General features: G+C 59.3%; 6 protein-coding genes across 6 annotated transcripts; 3 read left to right on the top strand and 3 right to left on the bottom strand.

Annotated features, from left to right (window-relative positions):
• Positions 1–345: 345 nt before the first annotated feature.
• Positions 346–2,604, top strand: EX895_005419 (uncharacterized protein; the record flags this gene model as incomplete). Its single annotated transcript, XM_029886011.1, has 1 exon — positions 346–2,604. One exon carries the CDS (start codon positions 346–348, stop codon positions 2,602–2,604), a length of 2,259 nt encoding a protein of 752 aa, XP_029737863.1.
• Positions 2,605–2,943: 339 nt separating this feature from the next.
• EX895_005418 (uncharacterized protein) lies at positions 2,944–3,678 on the bottom strand (the record flags this gene model as incomplete). Its single annotated transcript, XM_029886010.1, has 2 exons — positions 2,944–3,059; positions 3,129–3,678. 2 exons carry the CDS (start codon positions 3,676–3,678, stop codon positions 2,944–2,946), a joined length of 666 nt encoding a protein of 221 aa, XP_029737862.1.
• A 914-nt stretch (positions 3,679–4,592) lies between these two features.
• EX895_005417 (uncharacterized protein) lies at positions 4,593–5,723 on the bottom strand (the record flags this gene model as incomplete). The annotated part of the gene is made up of 1 exon (XM_029886009.1): positions 4,593–5,723. One exon carries the CDS (start codon positions 5,721–5,723, stop codon positions 4,593–4,595), a length of 1,131 nt encoding a protein of 376 aa, XP_029737861.1.
• A 444-nt stretch (positions 5,724–6,167) lies between these two features.
• On the top strand, positions 6,168–8,188 carry EX895_005416 (uncharacterized protein; the record flags this gene model as incomplete). Its single annotated transcript, XM_029886008.1, has 2 exons — positions 6,168–7,922; positions 8,033–8,188. The coding sequence occupies 2 exons, from the start codon at positions 6,168–6,170 to the stop codon at positions 8,186–8,188; spliced, it is 1,911 nt and encodes a 636-aa protein (XP_029737860.1).
• A 1,793-nt stretch (positions 8,189–9,981) lies between these two features.
• On the top strand, positions 9,982–11,127 carry EX895_005415 (uncharacterized protein; the record flags this gene model as incomplete). Its single annotated transcript, XM_029886007.1, has 1 exon — positions 9,982–11,127. One exon carries the CDS (start codon positions 9,982–9,984, stop codon positions 11,125–11,127), a length of 1,146 nt encoding a protein of 381 aa, XP_029737859.1.
• A 250-nt stretch (positions 11,128–11,377) lies between these two features.
• On the bottom strand, positions 11,378–14,158 carry EX895_005414 (uncharacterized protein; the record flags this gene model as incomplete). Its single annotated transcript, XM_029886006.1, has 1 exon — positions 11,378–14,158. One exon carries the CDS (start codon positions 14,156–14,158, stop codon positions 11,378–11,380), a length of 2,781 nt encoding a protein of 926 aa, XP_029737858.1.
• Between the last annotated feature and the right edge of the window lie 1,011 nt (positions 14,159–15,169).

The following is a 15,169-nucleotide window of genomic DNA, read 5'->3' as shown; positions in this document are numbered from 1 at the left end:
GCCTGCGAATCTGCTCCGTCCCTGCATGGAAGTAACAAGTGTCTGCTGATTTCTTGGACCTCTTGGGAGCGCGGCTCACCGCTTCATTTTGCCACTGGTTGTTCTGCTTTCTCATTCGGTCCTCGATGATCAGGGCATCTTGTGACCTCCTTCGAGCTGCGATTGCGCGACCTCGAAATCTCGGACCTCGCCTTTCCGCTTGCTTGCTCGCCGTTGTGCCAATCAATCATATTAATACCCCCCCTTTCCGTTACCGGCCCCCTTCTCACCCTCATCTCATCTCCTTGCCCCCTCCTCTCCTCCCCTTGGAACGAAGCTCGACTTGGTTGTCGCTCTTCTTTCACCATGGCCGTACCCACCCCCACCTGGGGCCAGTTGAACAACGAGGCCATCGAGATCCACGAGACTCACACCCCTCACTACCAGGAGCACCACGGTCTGGGCAAGACCCACTCCGCCGACGATGAGAAGAAGTCGCCCCTCTCCTCGCAGGATGGTCTCGACTCGCAGCTGCCCGTAACCGGCTACTACGACTCGGAGAAGAAGGCCGTCACCGCTGAGGAGGACTATGTGCCCGAAGACCCGAGCTCGGGCAAGCAGTTTGATCTCAAGTACTTCCCCGAAGAGACCTCGCAGCTCACCATCCGCTCGCTCGTCGTCGGTACCGCGCTCGGATGCATCATCGCCGCCTCCAACGTCTACCTTGGTCTCAAGACTGGTTTCACCTTCGGTGCTTCGCTCTTCGGCGCTATCCTGGGTTACTCGATCATCAAGCTCATGCAGAAGACGCTTCCCGTCAGCCTCGGCGGAGGCTTCTTCGGTCCGCGTGAGAACTGCACCATCCAGACCGCTGCTACTGCCGCCGGTTCCTTGACGGGCATGTACGTCGCTGCCGTGCCCGCCATGTACCAGCTCGACCTGCTCCATGACCCCCTGAAGGACTTCGGCCGCCTGATTACCTTCTCGGCTGTGTCGGCATACTACGGTGTCTTCTTCGCCATCCCCCTGCGCAAGTTCTACATTCTCAAGCAGAAGCTCATTTTCCCTTCGCCCACTGCCACCGCCTACACCGTGCGCTCGCTGCACGCTCCTGGTGGAGAGCTGACGGCTAAGAAGCAGTCACGTGCTTTGATGTTCTCGTTCGCGGCTGCGTTCTGCTTTGTCGTCGTCAACCAGTACGCCTCTGGTATCCTCATGGACTGGCACATCTTCTACTGGCTCTACAAGTGGGGCTGGAAAAAGGCCCTCGTCGTCGACAACTGGGGTTGGATCATCGAGTGGACCCCGGCCTTCCTGGGCGCCGGTATGCTTTCGGGTATGAACGCATCCTACTCGTTCCTGGGAGGTTCCTTCCTCATGTGGGCTGTCATCGGTCCCTCGATCATTGCTACCGGACAGGCGATCGGCAAGAACTCTGGTATGGCTGACAAAGCCTACCCCAAGGAGCCGCTGCGATGGAGCTATACCTCGATGAGCTTCAACCCGAACACGATGCCGCTAAACCACGCTTCGCCCCGATACTGGGGTCTGTGGCCAGGTGTGCTGATGATGCTCGCCTACTCGTTTGCCGAGCTGGGCATGAACGGTCCTACCATCTGGAAGGGTATGCGTGCCGGTGCCATCGAGCTCTACTGCAAGATCGCTCGCAAGGAGGCTCCCGAGTACGAGGATGCCATCCCGGACCCTTGCGAGAAGAGGGACCAAGTTCCGCTCTGGGCTTGGGCCGGTGGCCTGGTACTCTCGATCATCTTCACCGTGCTCGTCTGCTCGCTTCAGTTCCACATGAACGTCGGCAACGTCATCCTCGCCATCATCCTCGCCTTCCTCTTCTCGTTCGTCGGTGTGCAGGCTTCCGGTGCGACCGACACCAACCCGGTGGGTTCGCTTGCCAAGGCGTCGCAGCTCATTGTTGGTGGTGCCATCCGTGGGCAGGGCAAGGTGGGCAACCCTGCGATGCTCGAGAACCTGATTGCTGGTTCGATTGCTTCGTCGGCGGCCTCGCACTCGGTCGACATGGTGGGCGACCTCAAGACCGGCCACTTGCTCCGTGCCAAGCCCCGTAACCAGTTCTGGGCGCAGCTGTTTGGCTCGTTCTTCTCGATCTTTGTGTCGACGGGTCTGTTCGTGCTGTTTACCAAGGCGTACCCGTGCATCACCGACGCCAACGCCGAGACATGCCCCTTTGGAGCCCCCGCCGTCGCCGCCTGGAAGGCCGTCGCGCTCGCCGTCGTCTCGCCCAAGCTCCCTGTCTCGCTCTCCTCCGGCATGACCGCCATCGGCTTCGCCATCATCTCGATCATCACCGTCGTGCTTAAGTACAAGGTGATCCCCGAAAAGTACCACGTCTACGTGCCCAACTGGAACGCCGTCGGCCTCGGCTTCGTCGTGCCCCAGACCTACTACCCCATTGCCATGTGTATGGGTGCGACGTCGGCGCTCTTCTGGAAGCGCAGGGCCCCGCAGTCGTTCGACCTGCTCGCCTTTGCCATCGCTGCTGGTTTGATTGCTGGTGAGGGTATGGCTGGTGTCTTCAACGCCATCCTCACCATTGTCAACGTCAACGGCAGCGTCTACGGTACCTCGGTTGGAGTGCCTCCTTGGTAAACTTCGCGGAAGGATTTCAATTTCTTGTCATGGGCATTGGCGTTTGTTATACATTCCACTTCTTTCTCTTATCTTTTTTCTAGTCTCATTTTATGAATGATGCCGTGTCAAGAATCAGCATACCCTACGTTTTTCTTCAGTCCCATCTCTATGCGCGAAGTCTGTGTTTCAGTCACATCTCTACGCCCGAAGTGTGTGCGGTTCAGTCACATCAATTCAGTCACATCTCTACGCCCGCCCAAATTGTGGGGTGTATGAGTGCTGAAGTCAATTTCTGAAGCAAGGTGTAAAGCTGCGATGAAGAGGTACAGCGTGACACAGTACAAACGTGGGGAGTGACTACTGAGCAGAAGGGACGGGGGCGACAATGGTCACGTTGCGCTCTTCGTGCGAGAGCCACGTCTGCGTGCCTACAAGGCTGTCGAGCGATCCCGGGCTGTCGACCCTCTCGAACACTGCAAAAGAAAAGACGAGTCAGTACTGCACCCACTCAAAGCACACTCGCTCGCACGCCTCGTACTTACTAGTCAGCACCTGCCCCTCCTCCGTCACAAACTGCCTCGGCACATACTGCGGCCCAATCGCCAAGTTCCTCTTAATCACCTCATTCCCCGTGTTGCTGCAGCTGCCCGAACAGTACTGCAGCCCGCTCGTGCTCGCAAACGCCACGTTGTACGCATCTCCGTCGGTGATGCCGTTGTTGGTGTAAAAGCTGCTGAGGGTGCCGCCCTGGCGCGAGTTCTCGGTACTGGGCACACATCGAGTGACGCTGCCGGCGCCGCCTTCTTGGGACGAGGCGTAGGGGTACTCGTCGCACGAGTTCGAGTCAGACGGGTTGTTGGCACATCGGTTGGGCGATTTGCAGGCGGTCTCGGCGCGATTCGTGCTGGCGTCGGCCGAGTCGCGGTGCAGTGTGGTGGGCTTGCCTGCGCACTGGATGGCGTAGCAGTCGTTGGAGCAGATGTTGGGCACGCGGGTGCAGTCCCAGGTCAGCGTGGCCGCGTGCGTGGTGGTGGTAGTGATGGCGGCGAGCAGCGCCAGCGTGGCGAGCAGGGACAGTGTGCGGGTCTGCATCGTTGTGATGAAGAGATGAGGAGGGGTCAGAGCAGGGGTGGTTGGGTGAACAATGCTCTGGGCTCAGGGTGGGGCATGCCGTCTGGTCGTATTTATGCCCTGTCGAGCTCTCCAGCAATGGTAGGGGGTCGAGCTCTGATCCCATTCACGAGGCGGACACACACGTTCCAGACGATCCGGCGGGCCCAAAGGGGAGGAGGGGAGCACCGGCACCAGACGCTGCACAAACTGACGATCCGGCCGTCGGTCAGTCAGCTCCAAGGGTCCACAATCAGACTTTCTTCCAGCGCCACCTGACGAAGCCCCATCTTGTCCTCCTACACTCCTCAGAACCCTATCTGTCCATTTTCACCTCGGCGTTGTGCGCGTACCGTATCTTCTAGTCTACACGTTCTGGTCGTCGGCTGCACTGCGGTTTAGGGTCGCCCCGCTTCTTGACCTCGGCTAGTGCTCACAATCAACGTGTTGCGCTCGCCAAGCCTTTCTTTTTTTCACCGTTTGGGGAAAAGCTACGCGCTCGTGTTGGCTGCATAGCAACGCCAGAAAAAAGCAAGCTAGTGGGTGGAGCTCGCGTACGGAAGCATGGGCTCCGAAGGTCGTCTAACTCTATGAACTACATCGATACGGGTGGCGAGATAAGCGTGCACGTTTGGGATGTGTCTTTGCCAAACGCTGTCTGCTCGACAGGAAACGTGTCAGTGCGGCAGAGAGCCAAGCGAGCCTGGGATGTGGGGGGGGCGAGAGGATGTTCGGAAGCGCTAACCATGCTTTGCCTCGGCTAGCGAGTGGCACCATTCTGAAAAGCGGATCCACAACCCGACTTCGCACGTTTCAAAGCTAATCCCGAACGAAGGCACAGTCCACCCACTGAAGCAGCAACGACTCGAGGCTGAATTGACGTCGAACCTCTTCCTTCACAAACCACCATTGACACGGACGACCATCTTGCCCTGGTGGTTGGGCTTGGCGTAGTCGTCCATCATCTTGTCCACCTCCTCCAACGTGTACGCACTCGTCTTGACCTGAATCTTGTGTTTGGCGACCAGCTCGCACATTTCACGGGTGGTGTTTGCATCGCTGAGCAAGCTGCCCTTGACGGTGATGTCTCGGAAGATCAAGTGGTTGTAGTGGATAGGAATCGGGTCGTTGGGTTGGCCGACGACCAGGAACAGGCCGTGGTTCTTGGTGATTGCCAGCCCAAACTCGTATGCAGGAATCACGTCGGTGCAGAGGATGGTCGCATCCGCCCTCTTCCCTCCCAATTCGGACGAGACCAAGTTGTCAACAGCTGCGGCGTCGTGGCCGTCGATGTTGCCCGAGTTGACCGCCTTGTCTGGCGGATAGCGGAGAGATCTGCACATCTCCAGCGGGGCATCTCGCGCGTCGAACAGCCATACGTTGAAGCCCAAGCATTTGGCCAACTGCACACCGAGGTGTCCCAGTGCGCCTGCTCCGATGATGGCGAGCGTCTGACGCGGTTGCAGCTGGCATTCTTTGATGGCCTGGTAGATTGTAGCACCGGCGCAGAAGAGGGGAGCGGCCGAGTCAAAGTCCAGCGAGTCCGGCAAGACGACGCAGGAGCGGTAGTCGGCGAGCATGTATTCCGCAAACGCGCCGTCCGCGGTCACACCGACCATGTCCTGTTGTTGGCAGTACTTGGGGGTGCCGCGTGTGCACTCATCACACTCGCCACACGGGTCGCGGAAGGTGATCGACCCCACGCGATCTCCCAGCTTCAATGGCGTGCTTCCCTCAGCTGCATTGGCCCCGAGCCCGACGACGACACCCGTGGGCTCGTGGGAAGGAATCACCGGCAAAGGTTTGCGCGCTTTCGAGGCGAATTCTCCGCGTGCCACCATCATCTCGGTATGGCAGTACCCAGCCGTGGCGATGCGAAGGAGCACATCGTTGGGTCCCACATCGGGTACGGGCACGTCGTGACGCATGACGTAAGGTGGGTTGGCGTTGAATTGTTCGATACGGAGCGCCTTCATGGTTCTGGGCACATTGGGCGATATTGTGCTCGAGCTCGTTGAAGCGGTCATCGTTGGCGTTTGTCACAACTAGTGAATGGGGCAAAGAGATGGTGAGGTTGGGCGAGAGCAAGCTCTTTCTGTCACAGAATGGTCTGTCTGTTCGAACTAAGACGTCTTTGAATGACGATGATAAAGGTGACTACGTTGGATGTCGTTCGACACTGTGCGGAGTTTAGTGACATGTCGGCCTCCACACGGTGTTTGTGCTGTAACAGCGCCCAAATCGGGAAGCCGATGTTAAACCACAATCTGCCCAACCACAATCTGCCCAAGCTGAAAAGTCGCGTAAATTGGTTCTTTGGATCAAAGTCGCGTTGTCGCGCGGTTAGGAAAGGCCGAGAATGGAGAACAACACAATCTCGTTCTGGCTCAGCTGCTTGTATACCATCCATCCTCTTCCTCTTCACACAACGACGTCGACCACCCAACGAAGCGAGCGAACGGGCAGCAGATATGGCAGCCACAACAGCAGTACCACCACCAGAACTGCGCAGAATCATCTTGCGCGTGTTCACCACCAAGCACTCTCTCCAGCTCCACTCATCTGCGATCTCGTTCATAACCTCGACGCTGGCCGAGCATGGGCTGCTGGACCAGCCACTAGAATGGGAGGAGGCCATCGACGCACTCGCTCAAGGCGTCGTTGAAGGCCAGTCCGATATTGACCCAAAGGCGCCTTCGACGTCTCGTGGACCGGCAGCACGTTCTCGAGAGGCCGACGACGATGACGGCGCCGGACCATCGGACGTGGTGACGGCTGCAGCGCTGGAGAAGGTGTACTCGAGGCTCGTCGTTGCTGATTCTGCCGCACACGCGGGTGCTATAGACACTGCAGCGAACGGCGTACCTCGACACGCGCACGAGCTTACGGATGGAGAGCTGCCGGATCCACATCGATACTTTGGCGTGCATTCTGCTTTTACGCAGCCCAAGCTCGCCTTTGATCCGATCCGTAAAGTGTTTGAGCCGGCGACGCTCGCGCCTACCGTTCTTCCGACGGCGGGGACACGATCTATGTTCCCGCGCCAACGGTATCATATCCTCAAGAGCGTCATTTCGAGAAACGAGAACTTTTGCCCGCCGCTGGCTATCCCCACTGCATCGGGGCGCAGCAGCAACAGCAAGGACAACCTCGCCGATGGGTTTATGAAGCTCACTTCAACCAAGAATCTGTTGGGCAGGCAGGGGCAGCGATTCCTGCTGTTTGGGATGCTCAGCACGTCGTCGGATGGAAGGTACGAGCTCGAGGATGCAGATGGAACGGTCGGGTTGGATCTGGCAGACGCGATTCCGGGAGAAGGCATCTTCACCGAGGGCAGCCTGATCCTCGTCGAAGGGGAGTATACCGTCGAGGAGCGCATTCGCGTATTCGCCATCGGTCATCCTCCGAGCGAAACGCGCGCACAGGCTCGATCAATCCACGCGCATACGGACTTCCTCGGCCCACCGCAACCGCCCTCGCTCGCCTCGAGCTCCGCACCGAGCGCGGGGCGAGCGACGACGGCGTGGAGAGGCGCCATGTCGGTGAAGGAAGAAGCGGCATTCCAGGTGCACGAAGCCAACCATTCGGAGCTGTGCTTTGTCATCTTCTCGGACCTGCACCTGGACCACGCCAAGACCATGTCGGCGTTCGCCACTGTGCTGCAGGGCTACGTGGACGCGGACTTTATCCCGTTTGCGCTGGTGCTGTGCGGCAACTTTGCCAGCCAGCAGTACTCGTCCGCAGACATGATGCAGAGGTACAAAGCAGGATTCGCCGCACTGGGCGACACGCTGTCGTCGTTCCCCAGCGTCGTCCGCACGAGTCATATTATTCTAGTGCCCGGCCCGCAGGATCCGTTCTCGTCGAGCCTGGTGCCACGCCCGGCACTGCCCGAGGCGTTGGTGCAGCCACTGCTGTCCAAGCTGAAAGCGCTGCAGGGGACGGTGCATCTGGCGTCGAACCCGTGCCGGATCTCGTACTTTTCGCAGCAGCTGGTGGTGTACCGCGACGACACGATGACGCGCTTCTTGCGCAACACGGTGCGCATCAAGGACGAAACGCACGAGCAGGAGAGAGAGCAGAGGGAGCGCGACGAGAGGGATCTCAAGAAGTTTTTGGTCTCGACCGTGCTGGACCAGGCGCATCTGGTGCCCTTGGCGCAGAGGATCCGACCGGTGCTCTGGGACCACGACCATGCGTTGAGCCTGTACCCAATGCCCACTGCTGTAAGTTGTCCCCATTCGGCCTTCGTATCTTTGGCGTGGAAGCATTGTTACTGACTGACAGACTTTTGTCCTCCTTTTTTCTTTCTTGCTTGGCGGCTGGATCGCAACAGTTGGTGCTGGCAGACGCATACGATCGGTACGAGTTGACGTACGAAGGCTGTCATGTTGTCAATCCTGGCTCGTTTCGTTCGGGCAATGCCTTCGCCTGGACGACCTACTATCCTGCCACACGACGGACCGAGCCGAGCGAACTGCCGTTGAACTGATTCCTCCCTTCCTCGAGCATGTTGCAATGTCAACCGTGTCGAACTTTGAGCCATTTCGCATCGACACCCCACCGAGTGCGTTGCAGCGTATCGTCGAGAGAAGAGAGAGAGAGAGAGAGAGAGAGAGAGAGAGAGAGAGAGAGAGAGAGAGAGAGAGAGAGAGAGACAGCGCTGCATGCCATCGGGGGTCATCTCGATTGTGATGGTGTTCCCGATTCGAGACCAAAATCGAAGAGCAACCGCGCTGTGAGAGAAGCTCATTCAACAATGACTATTTTGGGCAGGAAGCTCTTTTTTTTCGAAATCTTTTTTTCGGCAGGAGCATGTGGACATCGCTTGCCCACGCGGCGCGGCAGTTTCAACAGGCTCGATTAGGAAGGTGGGCCGGCTCCCCCCCGCCCATGGCCCACAGCAGTTCTCTTCTCTTGTCGACAAGTAGACGCAGACGCTGGTCAACGGCAAGACCGGCAGCTCTTGAATGGCAGCTGGCAGCTAGAGGATGACAATGACAGTGACAACGGCCACGTAGCATAGACAACCATCGAAGAGTGGAAAAAAAGTGGCGCGCGTGGACGAGCATCAATATTCATGGGATCGACCAGGACCCCTGTCTCGCTTGCCGCACTGTCTCAATCGTGTGCATGTGCCATTCAAAGCTACCCGGCGACTTGTGGACGGTTGGCTTCAACATCTCTCTCTCCCTCTCTCTTTCTGTTCACTTCGGCCCGCGTTGGACACTGGCCCTTTCTTGATGCACGCTCGCTCCTCGTGGCGGTGGGTGCCAGGAGCCATTGGCATGCTTTTCTTTCTGCACCCCGACACCTCGCTCTTTTCGCAGAGAGAGAGAGAGAGATGTATGCGGCACGCCATTCAACATCTCGAGCTCTCCAGCATGTGGTGCTACCTCGGTTTGGCATACAGTGGCGCACGGTTACTCGAACTTTCACCGGCGCTTAGAGTTTGAGTTTCGGTGCATGGATCCCACGACGAACGAGCCCACTTTCGAGCGTGTGAAGACAACCAGACGTCTGTCTGGCGATAACGTCTCCGATTCACGACGGCCCCCTTTGAATCATCGACGACTGCGATCGCGCTCAGTTGCTTCTCAGCCGCACGCAGCTCCGATTCGAGCAAGAATGTGGGAAACTAGCCGTCGGAAGTGGAGCACAAGACCATCAAAGTGGCACACCTGCAACGTCCCGCATCTGCTCTGCAAGAATGTGCAATGACAGGGCGCGGTGCGGCACGGCTTGATCTTGCTGGTTGTTTTCGTACTCCGCGTTGAGATTCTACAAAGAGCCGTCCGCGGCAATCCAGCCTGCCGCCCGACGCTTTGTGCCGCACCGCACAAAAAAAAAGGGAAAAAAAGGGAAAATGATGCGGAGCTGCACCTGTCAAGATCTGCGCAGTGGACGTTGAAGCCAGGCTGAGGTTCGCCGCGCTTGCCCGGTGGCTCTCGTTCCTACAAACTTCATTGCGCACCGCTCCAGTGCGCTTCCTCCGGTGGAGCGTACCTGAGCATGGTGGGATGTTCTGTAGCGAACCGATGCTGTAGCTGTTCGAGACGCTCAGCGGTAATGGTATAAGAATCAAACGTTGGTAGAGTCGGCGATTTCCTCTTTCTTCTTCCTCTCCTCATCGAGTTCTTCGCTCTCTCTCTCCACTCCACTCCACTCCACTCCCAAGCTTTCCCATATACTCTTTCCCCCTTTCCCCCAGCCACTTTTCCCCTTACACACATATACACACATACACGAACACCTTCTCACAACCACTTCGGAATTCTAGCCACTATGCGCGTTGGAACCACCACCCCCGTCGTCGCCGTGGCTGCGGCCGCCGCAGCCATCGCCAACCTGCCCTCGGCCTCTGCAGTGCCGCACCAGCAGAGCCTGTACAACGGGTACAACGGTCTTGCCGGCCCTGCGGCCGAGTTCTACGATGACAGCATCCCGTCGCGCGTCTCGCACGGCGTGTGGTCGACGCTGACCTCGCTGTTCGGCCAGTCGCACAACCCGGTCCAAGTCATCAAGTCGGCCCCGGGCGTCTCGATGCTTTCGTCGGGCTTCCCCACTGCGGATGCCGACAGTGTGGCTGCTCCGCGCTTCGTGCTGTACGGCGACCAGGATGTGGCGGGCCAGTCGTACGGCGCCCCGCCCTACTGGAACATCACCGGCTTCAACGTGTTCAACCTGGCCTTCTGGACGGTCAAGTACGGCGTGGCGGACAATGCAGCCAAGTTTGCGGCCAAGAGCGATGCGGATAAGAAGTGGTTCAAGTCGCGCTACGCCGGCGCCGGGATGAAGCTCATGGTCAGCGTGTTTGGCGCCACCGACACTCCGCAGAGTCTGGGCAAGGACCCGACGCAGCTCGGCAAGACCATCGCCACGTTTGTCAAGAAGAACGGCCTGGACGGCGTCGACGTCGACTACGAGGAGATGGACCTCTTCGCACAGGGCAGGAGCGCCAACTGGCTCATCGCGCTCACCAAGAGTCTGCGTGCTGAGCTGCCGTCACCTTACATCATCACGCACGCACCCGTCGCACCCTGGTTCAACACGCAGATGTACCCCGAGGGCTACGCCAAGATCCACAAGCAGGTCGGCGACCTGATCGACTGGTACAACGTCCAGTTCTACAACCAGGGTTCCACGTACGACTCGTGCGACAACCTCATCTGGAACTCGGGCGACGACTTCCCCCTGACCAGTGTGTTTGAGATCAACAAGTACGCCGGCGTGCCCCTCGACAAGATTGTTGTGGGTAAGCCCGCGATCGAGAGCGATGCCGATAACGGATTTGTCAGGCCGAGTGTGCTGGGTGCCTGCTTGAACGTTGGAGTCAACAACGGCTGGAAGGGCGGTGTCATGTTCTGGGAGTACCCGCACATGACTCCTCACCGCCTCAGTGTCATCACCGACGCCGCTGGCCTGAGCTAGACTTCTCTAGCACGCACTCCTGCTTCTCACAACCTTCTCGACCTATGTACATACCCCGCTCCCTTCACGCACCTGCACTTCCTCTTGATCACGGACAATTGAGTATTTTCTACCATTACTATTGCACCGACACTGCGCTCCCTTCGACTGTGTATAACGCTACTTGCACGGTTGTGATAGACAATCGCTGCGTGTGTGTACGATTCCCCAACCCTGTCAAAACTAACATCTCGCTCGCTCTTCTACTGAATTAGTGACGCTGCTGCTGACCCTGTTCCAAGCCCCCAACCCCCGAGCCCTGCTGATAGCTCGCTGGCAGGCCGATGGTGAGTGAGGCATCCAGATCCAACTGCGCCGCTCCAAACTGCTGTTGCTGTTGCTGTTGCTGCTGTTGCTGCTGCTGCTGCTGCGGGGTGGTTGTGTTGTCCCGGGTCAGCTGAAAGTGGAGTGCCGAAGCGTCGTTGAACAAGCCCGAGGCGTATGCCTGGTCGACAAAGTACGGTGGGCGCTCGTAGCTGCGCGCGTCCGGCAGCGCGCCGGCAGCGACCGAGAAGACGGTCGACGAAGCCGAGGCGGGCGGAGAGATCGAAGTGGAGGCCATGGCCATGTTGGACAGGGCGCCCTCGGAGGTCGGGGTCCACGAGCCGGGTGCTCCTGCGTGGCTGTTGGCTGCCGTGGTGGACGACATGCCGAGGAGCGACGCCGGCCAGTGCGACTCGCCCAACCCGGTGTCGAGGCTCAGGCTGCCCACGGCGTCGTCCGAGCCAGACACGTACCCGCCACTGCCTCCCCGCGACCGCTCTGCCGCAAGATGCGGTGACCACTCGGACCGCGCCGCTTCCTCGCCACCTCCTCCTCCCTTCATGTCGATGCGTAGGAGCGAGGAGGTGGATGTGCGCCGGCGCCGGCTCCTCGTGCTCTGTGCGTCGGTCCACTCAGCGGATTGCTGAGACTGACGTGCCCGCTTCGGGCTGTTGCTGCTACTACTGGCGACAACGACACTCATGCCTGCATCGCCCAGCAGCGAGCGCAGCGCCAGGTCCAGCTGCCCGATGGTCCCGCTCGATGTCGGCACGCGGTTCCCGTCCGGATAGAACTGCGGCTGCGACAGCAACCGGATCGTCTCGTTGACCCGCTCCTGTGCGCGCTCCTTTGTTGTTGATGACGACTCGGTGCGGGGGAGCAGCCAGCGCGCCGCGGCGAGGCAGCCGGAAGCCATGTACGGCGGACTGAAGCGCAGCATCGACAACGACGTCGCATCCTGGTCCAGCACCTTGCTGTTGAACGCAGCGAGCACCTTGAACGCCAGCTCGGTCGCCGTGCCCAACCACCGCTCGGCCTGCTGCGACGCCGTCGACGTGCCAAACGTACTCGACGCCGCGAGGTTGTACAGCCGCACCGCGCGGCCAAAACGATACAGGAGCACCAGGAAGCTAGCCTCGGCACTGCTGTACCGGTCGAGCGCGTAGCGCGGTACGCACTCGTCGCCATACGTGCGGAACCATGTCGAGAAGCACTGTGCCTCGTGCGCCATCAATGCATCCAGGCTGCGGCCCTCACCCCCGCCGCCGTCCTGCGTCGCAGCGCGCTCAAAGTGTCGCTGCGAGAGCGCAAGGTCGAGCTGGTACGCCAAGCGCGTGTCGTAGGCGGACATGGTTGCATGGTTCAGCTCGTACCAGCTGCGCACGTTGGGTACGTCGCTCTGCGCAATCAGTTCCGCGCGCCTCGACGGCGAGCGCGAACGTCGCGCCTCGCTCTGCTGGCTCAGTTCGAGCAGGCACAGCTGCATCCATGTGCGCTGCTGCACGCGCACCATCATCGTCTGGTGGCTCGCGTGCAGCAGATGCACGGAAAGCGGCGGCGTGTACGGCTTGGTCGCCTGTGTCACCGCCATCCCCGCCTGGAAGCAGAACGGCAGGCCGAGCTCGTACGCATACGCCACAGCGGCGGCCATTGTCTCGGACCGCGACGTGTCGCCGGGGGTCGCCCAGATCGCGGTTAGGATGAGCGCCTGCATGTGGTCGACGCTGCACAGCTGGCGACTGGCGGCGAATTTGAGGATCGCCGCCGCCGCTGCTTGGCACGCAGGGTGGAGAGCGGGGCGGAAGAAGCGGCTGGCGAGCGCGAGGATGGTCGAGAAGAGGATCGGCGACTGCTCGCGCGTAAACTGCACCGTGTGCACGCTGGGCTCGAGCAGCGCGGCGATCGGATTGAGCTGCGTCATGAACAAACTGTACAGGTAGCAAGCATCGCTCCAGCTGCATGCGTTCATCTGCACCACGTCGTCGTACACACTCGACGCCATTCCCACGGGGCTCGACGATCCGGCACATGCCATACCCGTTGCGCCGAACAGTGGCGAGACCTGCTGACTGGACGAAGAAAAGCTCGAAGGTAGCATGAGGTAGGCTGCGTCTTCCGAAGCCTCTGGCACGGCCAGTGCCGCCAGATCGAGGCCGAGCGGATAGCTGCTGCAGCGGAGCATCTGGCGGCGTGCGCGCGTCAGCATGTCGGGCGTAAGCACCACATTGCGGTTCTCGTCGGCAATCACCTTTTCGAGCTTCTTGCCCCGATGGTGCTCGCGAAACTCGCAGAACAGATCCAGTCGGTTGCACCGCGAACAGCGAGGGTCGTTCGGGTTGCTCTTCCAGCATTTGACCTTGATCGCGCGGCACTTGAGACAGGCCAGGTTCGAGCCTCGCTTGGCGGGAGTCGCTGGGCTGTGCGCCACCGCGCTGGTGCTGTCGCTGCCGGATTCGGAAGGCGCTAGCCGGTGTGGGTGCTGTTGCTGTTGCTGCTGTAGGGGAAGGTAGCGTTGACGATGCAAGTCATGCGTCTGCATCGCAGCGGGCAAGCGCATGTGGTAGTGCATGTCTTGTTGGTAGTAGTTGTTGTGCTGTTGGTTCGTGTCATGCTGAGCAGCGGAAGCACGAGGTTTGGATCCGCTCGCGTAGGGCGCTATCGAGGCTTCTGAGAAGAAGCCGAAATCGTCCATACTCATGACGCACAAGGGCCCAGCCGCGAGTCCCATGGAAGACGGTGCTTGCGCTGATCTGCTGGTCGACGTGTTTTGTGGTTTGGCCCGGCACAGCTTTTTACGCAATGCCTGTGAGAGCGTGCTTTTAGAGAGAGAGTGTGTGTGCGTGCGTGAAAGGCGAGTCGCTTGATCAACCTCTCCGCTGAGCTGAAGTTGACGAGTGTGTCCAAGGTGGATACGACCTTGGCGAGTGCAGCAAAGCGCGAGGTCGAGTAGACCTATGGTGAGGGTAACGAGGCAAGCGGGCGAGGTGGCAAGGACGGGGTGTATCGACGGGCCCCCAACTGCTTTTGAGGAGACGAAGGAAGGCAGCCAAGCTTCTAAGAGTAACTTGATCTACGAACGACCGAATCCTCGGACAGGACTATGATAGCTGACCAGGAGAAGAAGCAGGTCTTGACGTGAAACCGGTGGAGCGTTGGCATCGCTCGGGAGCGAACGAGATGTTGTTGGTCTGGACACAGCCTCTGCAGTCGTCTGCAGGATCCAACGACCTGCCTCGGTATCGATGGCTCGATGACAGCGAGATCAAAGAACGACCAGAGGCATGAGGAGCTCGGACCGGGACGCAGCGAGCAAGAGGTGGGTGGCACCATAAGCAAAGAAAGAAAGGACGATGGAAAGGGTAAGTTGAGAAACTCTCGACAAGCCACACACAAAGTTCAAAGGACGCAAATTGAGTGGTGCTCTTCGGAAGCGGATGTCGAGCAGCACCAAGTCAACGAGTAGACCGTCTAGGAGCAGCATTACGAAGATCCCCTAAGACGGGAGAAGGTTCTGGTAACCGAGCGGAGATCCAAGGGGGAGCATCGGATTTGTGATGCAGTGTGAGTCTAAAGGGATGCAGTCAGAGCCGAGGCGAGGACGAGCAGGCAGCGGCAGACATCTAGATTCGCTGCTGCCGACAGAATCGAGGTTCAAGGAGTGCAGCGATGTTGAGATCGATGCAGTCAACTCGACGAAAGGCGGTCGGGACCCATGCACAAGGGCTTCGCCATGTGTGGA

This window comes from Sporisorium graminicola, chromosome SGRAM_6 (genome assembly GCF_005498985.1).
Source record: "Sporisorium graminicola strain CBS 10092 chromosome SGRAM_6, whole genome shotgun sequence".
Classification (NCBI taxonomy): Eukaryota; Fungi; Basidiomycota; class Ustilaginomycetes; order Ustilaginales; family Ustilaginaceae; genus Sporisorium; species Sporisorium graminicola.
Note: the sequence above shows the minus strand (reverse complement) of the source record. Positions and strands in the feature narration are given on the sequence as shown.